Genomic DNA, 12,705 nt, shown 5'->3' with positions numbered 1-12,705 from the left:
CGGTTGGTCGTCGGCCAATGTTATACATTGCCATTGGTCGTGAGAGGTATCTATTTTTCTAGACTGACAGAGGGACCTAGTCCAGGAAGGAATTTCTGTATAATGCATACTATTTCAAAAAGAATGCGGGAAGAAATTGAGAGTCAATGAAGTTGCTTCAAGACAGCAGATGTGTTCTTGTGTGCACTCGGGCGAAAACTACATCTGGCCACTCAGTGTTTTTTTTTGTTGTATCCTGGTCAAAATATAATGGCAGATGCTCATGCCAAGGGCATTGGCATAACCGAGCCTGGATTGGATAATAGCTCTAATTAGTAAGGCTCTATCCGGATCAGAAGAAAAGGTGTGATATTTCTTGTGAGGAGAGGAAAGTCGCAGCCACAGGGTTTACTGGGTTGCAATCTTATTTTTTTATCACCCAAACAGGAATATTCCCCCGCCCGCCACCCCAATTGGACAATAGATTGTAAGTTTTTATCATTCTGGAATAGAAATGCTGCCAGATAACTGGAAACTGGCAACATTGGATCATGCCACAATTCCTGGGCTGGAGGAGAATCTTGCCGGGTCTTAGAAATGGGTTATTTCCTTTTATGTGAACTCTGGCAAGAGTAACAGTATCTCGCGAGTAAACCTGATTGTCTCTGAATCTGTGTTTTTGTCATTTTCTCACTTGGATTTTGGGTCTGGTTAGTGGGCACTTCAGGCTCTTTAACTTGAGAAATTGGTACTTGTATCTGTCTTCTGTGACTGTCCTCTGCCATGTGACGAGTACCAAGTAAGGCTAGGTGAGGGTGATGTTGGGATCCTTCCCCTTGCCACTCCTATGCCCATCATTATCTAGCTTGGGAAGGTCAAAGCCCCTCTTGGTCCTCCCTCTTCTCCCCTCGATGCCCCCAGAGCAAGGCAGGAGACTCCAAGTAATTCATATGTATGTTCAGAAGCATGTTGAACATAACCTTTTTCGCGAATAAAAGAAAACCTATAATACTTGATTCAGTCTCGGGTTCACAGATGATAGCCACTCCGAAGCTACAGCTTACATACTGGTAAACATCTACCTGTCAAAGTATTGAGAAAGTGCTAGAGCGAGCGCGAAACAGGTCTACAAAATAGTGTTAGATATAAATAAAAATGTTCTTGCGCAAGCACCAAGCCCTTCAAAACATGTGGTGCCTGGTGTTAGCAGAAAACTAATGCCTAAACACTGCTTAGCAGCAGACAAAACCATTAAAGTCTCATGATGAACTATCCTCGCACAGCGCAAAGGCAGTATCCTCAACCATTCTCGGATGCTGCCAAACTAAAACTTGATTCTACCAGGATCCTTATTTTAAACAAGTCCTAATCTAGTACAATGGTCTCCAACAACATATCATTCTTCTGTCTTTGTACTATTGGGCACCTAGATGTTTCCATTTGATGTTATCCTCTGGGTTCCAGCTTTGTTAAAATGTGTCTTCTTAATGTGGCGTTTTTTAAATGCATTTTTTTTAGCATGTATTGGTTTAACCATCAATGTGACACCGCACCCCTGCTCCTACCTGTTTGGTTTAGTTTAGTTTGTTTATTTGTATAGCGCGGTCAAACCCTAGGGTAACAGGGCGCTTTAAGCTTGAGGAGCAAAATGGGTTACAGAAAGTTGCACAAAGAAGAGACAGCGGAAGATGATACAGTATAATAAATGGCATGAAAAACCGGGTTACAGAGTGGTCCGTGATAAAAAAGTGAAAGTGTCATTGTAGCGAGATAAAGTGTATTGCTCTCCCCAAAGTGCAGGGAAAAACATAAATCACCAATGCAATTACAGAGCAAATACTTTGAACGTAGACAGACGCAATAACTCACAACCACACACTCTTAGAAGATAATCAGCTCTTATACAGCTATTTATTCAAAGCTTAGAAGCAACCAATAATAACATAGGAATAACTCATAGAGGTAATATAGACATAAATCACAGAAGAAGCAAAGACGCAAAAGGAAATACATCACCGTGAGCGTAACAGAATTCCTCATCTTGCCCAGAAGCGGCTGGAAGACCCCGGGAACAGCCAGGCCGAGAGCACCACAGATCACAGGAGGGCCGGACGTAAGCGTCCTTCTCCGGCTGAAGTCTCACCTGACCACCTCTGGGTTTCCGCATATATACACACTCCACAAAGGGGAGTTGATTCTCGAACCTTCTGGAAATTGCACTTGCACAGTTGATGAGCAGCCGTTGGTTGCCAGCTGGGTCAATTGAGAGCTACCCCCAAGGAGCAGAGTGCCTCCCTCCTCTAAAAACATGCTCCACGGAGAACAGTAGCAAACCATAACAAAGTTAGCTTTCCCCGAAGAAATGTCCTTGACCGCATACCAGGTTTGGAAAGCATGTTTTTCTCAGCACCGTGAATTTAACACTCAGCAAAATGTGTGCAGCTTTTCACTGCGGCATGAAGTAAATATCCATCATGGCTCCGAGCGCTCCCAGAATACACTGCGCACCAGCGCCATTTTAGTTCAAGCATAACACAAGGTTACAGGATGGTCCGTCGCAGTGACAGTACATGTTAGATGCAGGGAGTACAGAAATGCGAGATTTACCTAAGTGCGGTAAGACCAATATGTTTTTAGATGGCCACAGTCAGAAGGTGAATTTACTGAAGGTAGAAGGTATAATTCAGAAGGTGGATTCGCGTCTTATCCTGTATCCACCTATCCACCTATTATGCTAAACTCTCTATCATACTTGTAACCACAGATGCTTATCTCATCGTGTCTACATGTGCTTTATTCTTGCATCACGATAAACTATTCTTTTTCTGAACCTCGTTGGAAAGATTAAGAGACACAGAGACTACCTAAAATCTGAAGTAAAGCAGCACCATAACAATGCACTGCTTCATTCATGATTTGTGCTTCTCACCAGATACCACGAAAAGGGCGCACCTACGGGATGCAAGTAGTTTCCTGCTTCCCCGAGGGACAGCACTCTACAAATGGCATGGAGTTTTGCGCTAATCTTGAACATTCCTTTGAACTGGCGCAGGGACAGATTTCCTACTGGTGACCTAGCATAAGGTGAGGGGCCACATTTACGTTGTTTTTACTTTAATAAAACAAAATAGTGACTCATAATACAGCCCATCTCTTATCCCAGAATTGCGTGGTGGGATAGTATGCCTGCGAGTGTTTATATCTGGGATTGCCACATGTCAACAAATGCCTCAATAAACTGCTGCATAAGCATTTGAAATCATTTCACATAAAGGGCCACTCTGTAATGCAAACCCACACCTACATTTAATTTAATATTCCTTCACAATTTATAAAGGGAGTTTTCTGCATGCTCCCATTCCACAAAGGGATTCTTATTGACCAGTGAATATATTTAAGTAATCATTTCGTTAATGGCCATGTCTACTTTTAAATGCACATTTTCCTGAAATGAGTCTGTAAAAGCTGCCACAGGTTTCTTGTACTTTTAAGAACTTGTGAACGAATTGCAAGACATGTGTAATTTTTCAAAGAGCTGTAGTTTGAATATGAGTTAGAATCAATTGTGTCAGTAAAAGTCTGTGTGTTTAGATGAGAAACACTGGAAAATGTGTTCATTATATAATCATTTTTATTAATTATTTCTGGTCTGCTTGATGCGGGACTCCTCCAGCTTCGAAGCGCTGGACCTGAGTTAATACCCATGTTGCGGGCATTCTCTTATTCCCAAGGCAAGTGCATTGCCCCTCAGCTGTTTTCTCAATTTGAGATCAGTGAGATTAAAGAAACCAAGGTGTATTTGTTTCTATTCATTTAGAAATATTGTACTGCACAACATCAATATTAGAATGCTGTACATAAACATGACAAGTGATGTGTGATGTGTCATGTTTATGTACCTTTAGCTAGCCATAGCTTTTCAGCCAACAACACTATTTGGTTCTATGCAAAAAGCTCCCCAGAAAATGTAGTCATGTGAAAATGTAGTCGGCAAAATGTTTTAAAAAATGTAGTTGTCAATACAAGAAATCTAAAGTGTGAAAATGTCGCCAGTAATAAGGTCGACAAAAAAATGATTTTTTAAATACACAAAAGTACGAGTCTGTAACCCTAAATATGACCCAAACCTCTAACCAAGCCTCCACAATTGCCCTAATTCCATTCATAGAACTTCCCCCTAACTCTAATTACAACCAGTATTCTATCCTAAATCTTACAGAACACTAACCCTTCACTAAACCTTCTTCACGCTAAAGCATTTTCTTTGCATGTTACTCAATACGAAATATTGACTGAATAGTGAACCCATCCCCTGCCCATTCACCAATTTGGCACAAAGTTCATAAACCTTGCCCTAATCCAAACGCTGGCTATATTACGAACATTAGCCTTACCCTAACTGCAATTCTACCACTTGACTCTAATGCTTACTTTACCCTAACCAATAGGTTTATTCTCACCACTATCCTTACAATAATCCCTACGCAAAAACTAACCGTGACACTTAATCTACTCTAACAACTAACCAGAACCCAACATCTTTAACCCATATCCTTACCCCAACCTGTATCGTAACCCTAAACCAGCAATCACAAGCCCTCCTTAACCATGACAATTACTCTATCAGCAATACATGTGTGGCTACTTTTCAGCTGCATTTATTGAATACTTTTTACTTGGCAACATTTTCACTGACTGCATTTTTGTTGGCTACATTTTTACTGGATACCCACCTGGGACTTGTACTTTAAGTTTCCCAGTTATAGGCATGGGCCTGCAGACAGATTGTGATTTGAAATCTAGGATGGCTGTACTGTCACACATGTCATGCATGGGGCCACTCTGCAGCTGTGCATATGTCTTCAAAAAAGTGTGTGTTGAATTAAAGGGATTTCCATTTATCTTAGAACTAGGCATGTTAGAACGGATGGGAAGTGATGAAACTTGTATAAGAGCAGATGGTTTCAAAGTGTATCCTCCTTCCCAACCAATCCCATTAGCGACTGGTGTGCAACTTCAAATCTAAGAAACACATCATTGTATTATGCCGAAAGCAGGGAATTTGTCCTTTCCCCCCAAGGGGGAGCCACCCACTTTGGCACTAGGGAGGTGAGTCTGCTATACAGTACCCTCCTTATGGGACAGGGCACACGGGATCCCACTGGGGGTGACCCCCCCCACCCTTTCTAGGGACAAGGCATTCCCAGGTAAGGATTCCAGTTCACCTCCCCTTATTGCAGAGTCCCAAGCATTTGTTGAGCAAGGCAGTAATGTACAAGGCCCCTTTAAGGTGGATGGCCTGGTTTCTGACCTGTATTTGTTGCAGCCACTTTGTGAAAAGCAGGACCAATGGAATCTTCCCCTCCGTTCCAGGGAGGGACCTAAATACACTGGTACATCAAGAGAACAAGAATGGATTGGCCCCAGAGTGAGAAACGCCAGCTTGGGTACTCGCGCAGAGGCAGGTGCCTCTGCCTCGCCGGAGTAGCAGAACTGGAGATCTATGCAGTCAGTGTGGTAGGTGGAGACCCGAGACAGCCTGTAGAACACTGCCGATTTTGACAAAGGCGGAAATCCTGATGAACCTGTGACCACTGAGAGAGTAAACAAACCATGCAACAAGAGACGTACCAGCGTCCTGCTTCTCTGATGCTGAAGTAAAGAACTATCACAAAGAAACTGACCGCTCAGTCCACAGCCAAGAGAAGAACGTGGGTCCACGCTGGCCAGAGAGAGAGAGAGCGAGAGGCCGACTGCCTGTAGTACCGAGCACCGCAGCTGGCAAGAAGGTACTCGTTAATGAACAATAGCTGTTGACAGGCAGTGAGGCCACAACGTAGCCCATGCTGGACTGACAGTCCCAAGACCCCAGGAAGGGGTGAGTGAAACGGTGACCAAAACATGGCTGAGCAGGCCTGTGGCACTGACAGGCTGAAAATCAGAAGAACCTAGAAGGGGGGGTGAAGGAAACTGAAGCAGCTCTAAGAAGGCCTGTAACCTATGGGGGCTGACAATCCAAAGACCCCTGGAGGGGATTAGAAAAACCCCAATCAAAGCAAGGACCAAAGTTGGGGTAAGCAGGCCTGTAACTTATTCGAGGCTGAAAGCGGAGATATCCAACCAAGGATAAAGAGAAAGTTGTGTTTTGTGCACATCAATCGATACAAATCGGAGGAACCTGTTATGTTCAATACAATCTTGAAGAGAAGATAAACCAGAAACTGTTCGGACTGGCTGATGAAGCCATTGCTTTGCAAAAAAGAAAAACACTGAGAGACACTTTTTGTTTGTTTTAAATTACCAGGACAAGTACTGGACAAAAATGTTGATCTCTTTGAGGGACAGAAAACAAGCCAGCACTCCTATTCTAATTCGAAACTTGGATTATCTTTCTTTCCTGAGTAAGGCAGATGCATATGTTTTTTTGTAAGACATCCTGACAAGCACCCGTGTGTTGTTGTCTGGAGTAGGGAACTCATTTTAGCAGTGGGGCTTAGATGAGGTTTTCTTTACTTTAAAAAAATAAAACATCTTTTACAACAATGTCCTAGTGTCCGTCTCCTATATCTGACTTTTGACAGTGTCTGAAACAGCTTCTGTAGTTTTCTTTATAAGGCTCCTCATAAATTCAAGATGATCTTCATAAATCTTTTCAATTCAACATGCTGATTGTTGCTTTCTCTTTATGCAGGTGCTGGGCCTTTCCAAATGAAATTCTTGATGGGCCATTCCAGATATGTTCCTATTAAGCCAGGCAGCTTCTGAATCTACTGGTTCTATATAAGGACTCAGAGACTGCAAATTCTGAAATTTACAATTTTTCGAGATCGGATTGCATTCAGCATTTATTGTCTCCTGTAATAGGTGAAACGTCTGCATTGACAGACCAACCTAACAAGGGTATTCATAGCGACTGTCTCCACTACTAAGGACGATGTCATTAAGAAAGGGAAGGACAACTGGTCTGGAAAAAACATATGTATCCCTTTAAAAGTGGTTCAAATGCCAAGGATAGACCGGGGCAGCCGAACATGTCTTACAAACGCTATGACCCGCCAACTTTTACACCAACTTCAGAACCTGCCACTGGATCCTTTGGTCCCCCTGCACAGAAGAGAATGCTCCCAACCGAGGGTATTTCTGTTGCGGGCATTAAACCGTATATTCCCAAAAGGCTAAGACAAGGGTCCCTTGTTAACTCCGAGATTAAAGAGCAGCAACAAGGGGAGGGTTCCAGTAACACATCTGCAACGGCACCAGACTGTCCAGCGTCGATGACTATGCGGATATCGGAGTATCTCAAGCCTTATTTAGAGGCTGCATACACAACGACAGAGATTCCAAGCAACCTGGTGTTTCAGCTATCCCAGCACCAAGGTCCAGTGAACAATGTGCAGTGGTGTCCAGTGCCGCACCAGAGCTTCATGCTTCTCTCAGCATCCATGGATAAAACGATCAAGGTAATGTGACCAAGAGTTCTGGAAGTATCACTAGGTTGTATGTAGTTTAAAAACATCTGTCATGACTTGATAATGCTCTGCATTGTTAGGAGTAGAGAGGATACTTTACTAGAAGATAGCATTGCACGTGTTCCAAATTAAGCAGCTGCAGCTGTTGTAACGAAGAGTGCTGGGGATATTTTGTCCTGTACCTGGCTGGTGCTTACGCTGGAGCGCAATCTGCTGAGGCCTTTATTGCTGTGTCAACACGTACCTGTCTGATTCTGGCTGCTTTGCGGGCTGTTCCTCGGAGGGCGTTGTTCTTCCCTTCTAGTTTGTATGGCATATGCCATGTGCAATAACAGAGGAGATGTGGCAGTTTGGGTCTATTTGACCTAAAACGTTTGACCTAATCACATTTGATCAAATTTATTTCACCTTTTTTCGGTCTAAAATGGGGAGGGGAGAACCCTTGCATGTCCACCCAGCCCCACTTCCCCTCAACCTAATCTATACACTTACCCACCTCATATATATTTAATAATATTTGACTGGAAAAAAGGTTTAAAAAAAGTGATCAAATGTTCATACTGCTGTGGCGGCTTATATGCTACAGAGCGATTGGGTGGGCCAGATTGCTCCTCATGAGATTACAAGCTCCCCCTTTCAACACGTCCACGTGCCTCTCGTGCCACTCTGGACACAATCTAATAGAGTTAAGAGGAGAGAATCAGTAAGAGCCTGTGCAGCGGGTGGTGGGGCTGCAATAAGCACCCTGGCAGTGGTCAGAGATGGCGAATGCGATTTGTATAAGGTGGTCAACATTCCCTTTTTGCTACTTCACCTAGGGGAGTCTGGGAGCTGCGGGAGATTTCATAGAGGCTGGGGAAGGGTGGAAAGCAGCTAGAGGGAAAGCAGAAAATGTTTGAATATATTTAAATTATGGGGAAGGAAATGGGATTACAAGACATATTGATGGTGTATTGTATCTATAGAATATTGTAGAATGCAAACCTTGCAAATTTAAAAAAGGAAAAATAACTTATGTACATGTGCTGGAAGAAGCTCGTAAAGAACCTTACTTTGACGTCTTGGGACAACTAGGGGGCATGTGGTGGATACACCAGCGTGGGGAATTATTATATATGCAAGTCCATTAAACGGAAATCCAGAGAGACCTGCAGGAGTGGATGGTGGCTCCGGGAGCTCATGTCTGAGGAAGATTGGCAAAACTTCAGAGCGCATAGGGTCCGTGCCTGGTAAAGTCAGTAGAGAATATCTGCAAGACAAATCACTTCCAAGTCCTCTAAGACTGCAATAGCAACTCAGCGTTGTGCTCTGAAAAGATGTTCTGCTTTTTGTCCCACAGCAACAGGAGGACACTTTCTAAAGGGGGGCTCATGTAGGGCAAGTTAGCATGTTAAGTGCAGGGGAGTATCCAGCATTGCAAGAGTGTGGGGAGGTTGGGGGTACACACGAAAAAAGTCCTGCTATGTCTCCCTTCCCCCTAAATGCAGTGCACGCAATTTCATATGGTCTCATTCATGCCCACAAACCACCAAGCCCTGCCCCAATCTACCATTTTTAGTAACATTAGTGGCAGATGGCATTTTAACACAAACAACAACAAAAAAAGAAAATGCAAATCGTTACAGTTGTAGGGAACTCCTCTATTAGAGCTCTGGGACAAAATGCATACAAACCTTCTTATTTGCATATGGATTGCACCAACAGAAGTGACTTCACAGAAAAGGACAGTTGTTGATACTTGGCGGCACCCTGGAAGTAGCTTTAGAATAAGTTGCCATAAGTAAGCCAAGTGGCAAATGACGTTGTGGTGCAATACAACAAAATTGCGCGATTGTTCTAAATGGAGCAATTCTATAATCGGGCTTTTTAAAATAACAACATGATATATTAACATACGCTCTAAAGTAAAGCAGTTACAGACTGAAACACTTACACAGCTGCAGATCTGCCCAGGATCGCGCTCTTTGGCTAAATGCTGGTACTGGGATGTGGACAATTTAATCAACTGACCACATCTTCACAGGTTTAGTTGATATAGATATTTATTAAGGTTTCCCTTTGCATTTTATGTGCTTAAATAATACTTTATTCGTAGCAATGCCTTGGAAGCAAAGCACATTACATAATAAACTATCCTTTCATAATGAGTTTTACATTATATACATACTCATAGAAATATGGTGAGCAATATGAGTATGGCTTTAGTTGTATTCTCCCTGTCCTGCATGCAAAGTCACAATAGCATCACCCAGGTTAATGTGAGCCTAACCAATCCCCCTTGCGAAAAGCCAGTCATTATTTCACTCTGGTATTAAGCACGTTATAAATAAATAGATACATACAAATAAATAAAGCATGCAACATTATGCACCCTTTCCTTCTAACAGCTGATCACTCCCTCCCATGCACATTTCTAAAAGGACAAGTCTGTGCTAATGGCCGCCTCCTCCCATCAGTGCCTAATGGCTCACATTGAAATGCTCTGTCACAGAGCATTTTGAGAGCACCTCTGCTTCCCAAAGCTCCTTGGGACCTTGTCCTGGCAGCGGGACACTTCTCCCGTTCAGAAAGGGTAAGATGTCCTGCTGCCAGGACAATGAGCATGCTGAGCAGGAATTGCACAGCAAACCTTGTCCTCCCAGCAGGACACCTTTCCTGTTGGGCACCCTCATTGAGGTGCTGAACAAGAGAGGTGTCCTGCTGACAAAAGTCTGGTCAGGCTCTCAAAAGAACCTGTGCGGGGGCACCTTGCCCCCCCTCTGCCCCACCTCCGCTCGGTCCGCCACAGGCTAAGTGTAAGTCTGGAACAGTTGTGTTTAAGATGGAATTACTTGTGTCAACCAAAATTCCTTTGACAATGTTTTTCGATTTAAAGTTCTCCAAAAAATAGCTGCCGCTATTAAATCCCGAAGTAGTATTGTACCTATGAGGTGAACTTTCAGCATCAACAGCTATAACGTTTGCACAAACCGGCATCAATGCACACAGAACTGAAAGTCAATGTAGTTATGACTTGCATGAGAAACCCTCCTCGTGGCTATTAAGTTCCTTTTGCTAAAATGTTCTAACAAGTGTCCAGCATGCCGCCAGCTTTACTAGTGCTTCCTGATGTCAGTGCCCTCTTTTAGCCCCCTCGAAGCTCTGAAAGATAGCAATCGTGGTATTATACGGCTGATGCATGCTGATCATACAATACTAGGGTTTACACTAAACAAGTGACTGTTCAACCTGCTACCAATCACTAGTAGATTATGTCTGATTTTTAAGAGAGATGTGGGCCGGGCAAGATCATCAAGAACATTTGAGAACCTCTTCGATTTGCCATTGACAAAGCAGTCGACTAAAGTTCAATCTGGGGGAGATAGCTGGCACCCAATGAACATGGATCTCCGATACAAGGGTGTTCTTTGTATCGGATATGGGAGGCCTATTTAAATGCAGGTTACCTGCTATCTTCATCTATTGACCTCTAAAATGCATGGCCATTCTTTGAGGGTACAGATCAGACTCTGCAGACGACCCTTAATGTGTACAGAGAAAACCCTGTAAAGTCTCCACCACATCTATTTCTTTTATTGGTCAACACACAAGCCAATTAGAACTTCAACTAAAATATGTCAGAACTAGGGCCAGGTCAAATAACATGTGCATGATTCGGTTCCCTCTGTACACGGAAGGCTTCGACCTGTGCGCGTTTCTTTCAAAATTGTTCAAAGAGACTTCTTCAGACGTCTACTTTGGGGGTGGTGTTCGATCGACTCACAGGGAGGGCCAAAATACTATTTTGAGGAAAGAAATACTAAAAACAAGTGATCTAGAATAAAGCTGTCAGGCTCATCTAGGCCTCAAAGCCAGAGACTACTGGCGTCCTCTCTGTCAGAACACAAGTGGACTTGCCATGTCTGTGCATTATTCATAGAGTTTACTGACATAAGGGTCCGCTGTAGCTCAAGAAGAAAGTAAAAAAAAGACCTCCTGACAACGCAGATCCTCGGGATCTAAAACACTCGTCGTGGGTTCTTCAGGAAAAATAAACTAGCATGCAAACTCCATTTTGGAATAGTCCGCCAGTGGCTAACAGACAAGTAGATGACCACCTACGCTTCTGCAAAAATAACGAAAACCACTCCCCTTCAATGAATTCTCTGAACTTTATTCCTAATCACATGTGGACATGCAGACTTCTAGCCTTACACTTTTCCCACTGGAATTCCCCCCCACCATTAAACCACTATAGGGCCTCATTAAGAGTTGGGCGGTGCAACGGTAGAAACTGTTACCGCCGCATTACCCGACTACAAGCTTGGTGGAAAGTTGGAGGATTCACTTCCACCCATGAGCTGGAGGTAAATCTGGCAGTTTTCCACCAACCTTTGATGGAATTACCGCAGCAGAATGTCCACTGCAGCAATTCCACCCAAAAATGCCCCTTGGAGTCCAATGGACTCTGAAATAATGGGATCTTAATCCGCCGCTACCACCACTGGTAATCCAGCGGTAAATCTGCCGAGCCAATTGGCAGTAACGGTAAGTCCCTTGGGCAGTATTCCGGCAGATCTACCGCCCAACTCGTAATGACCCACTATGTCGCCTATTTCCTTTATGCACTTAAATCTCCTATGAAAGATCAGATTTTCCTTTCCCTCTCCCTCTTGCCTTTCTCTGGGGGTGCGATGAAATGGTCCTGCCCATCGCTGGAATCTTATAAAAACACAATAAAATAACTTTTTTTGTTTAGGTAAAACAATATTTACTGAACATGCTCCAAATAATACAAGGTACATATAGATAGAGGTTTTTGTTAGGTTCCTGACTCCCTTTTTTTTGGAAACATTTAAATCGGCAGGGAGGATTGGTTAATGGTAGCGGGCCACTGTATCCCACCACCTACGTAATAAGGCTATATGAATTCTGCACATTTTTAAGTTTTAAGCACACGACAAGCAAAGTCCTGGTAACCTGTCGATTTTAATAAATACCTACACCAGGTAAGAAATAAAAGAAAAGGGCAATCGAATCGTTTTTTGGAATAGAGGGAAATACGATACAAAAGATGTAAGACCTGAGCGGGGCTAAAGGTAAGGTAAAGACAAAACAAGACGGCACAGAATAGCTTTCTAAAATAAGTAGGTGGACACTTCATAGGCCCAAACAGATTTTTTCCCTGGGTCCAGTTCTTACTAAATATGCTACCTGATAAATGAGCTTGCACTAGAAGAAGGCTTTGTGACCTCTGGCATGTATGTTGAGATAAAAT

At 43.2% G+C, this 12,705-nt stretch overlaps 1 protein-coding gene across 4 annotated transcripts in view; it reads left to right on the top strand.

The window, feature by feature from the left end:
- WDR25 (WD repeat domain 25) overlaps positions 1–12,705 on the top strand; it is an 825,376-nt gene that overhangs the window by 95,128 nt on the left and 717,543 nt on the right. For 3 of the 4 annotated variants that reach the window (XM_069637777.1, XM_069637775.1, XM_069637778.1), the window contains exon 2: positions 6,671–7,439. In XM_069637777.1, coding sequence (XP_069493878.1) covers positions 6,957–7,439 — 483 coding nt within the window. In that variant the 5' untranslated portion in view covers positions 6,671–6,956. Of the gene's footprint in view, positions 1–2,911; positions 3,064–6,670; positions 7,440–12,705 lie in introns of all 4 variants that reach the window. The other variant, XM_069637776.1, reaches the window with a different exon arrangement.

Source organism: Ambystoma mexicanum, chromosome 14 (assembly GCF_040938575.1).
Source record: "Ambystoma mexicanum isolate Mex_15411 chromosome 14, UKY_AmexF1_1, whole genome shotgun sequence".
In the NCBI taxonomy this organism is placed as follows: Eukaryota; Metazoa; Chordata; class Amphibia; order Caudata; family Ambystomatidae; genus Ambystoma; species Ambystoma mexicanum.
Note: the sequence above shows the minus strand (reverse complement) of the source record. Positions and strands in the feature narration are given on the sequence as shown.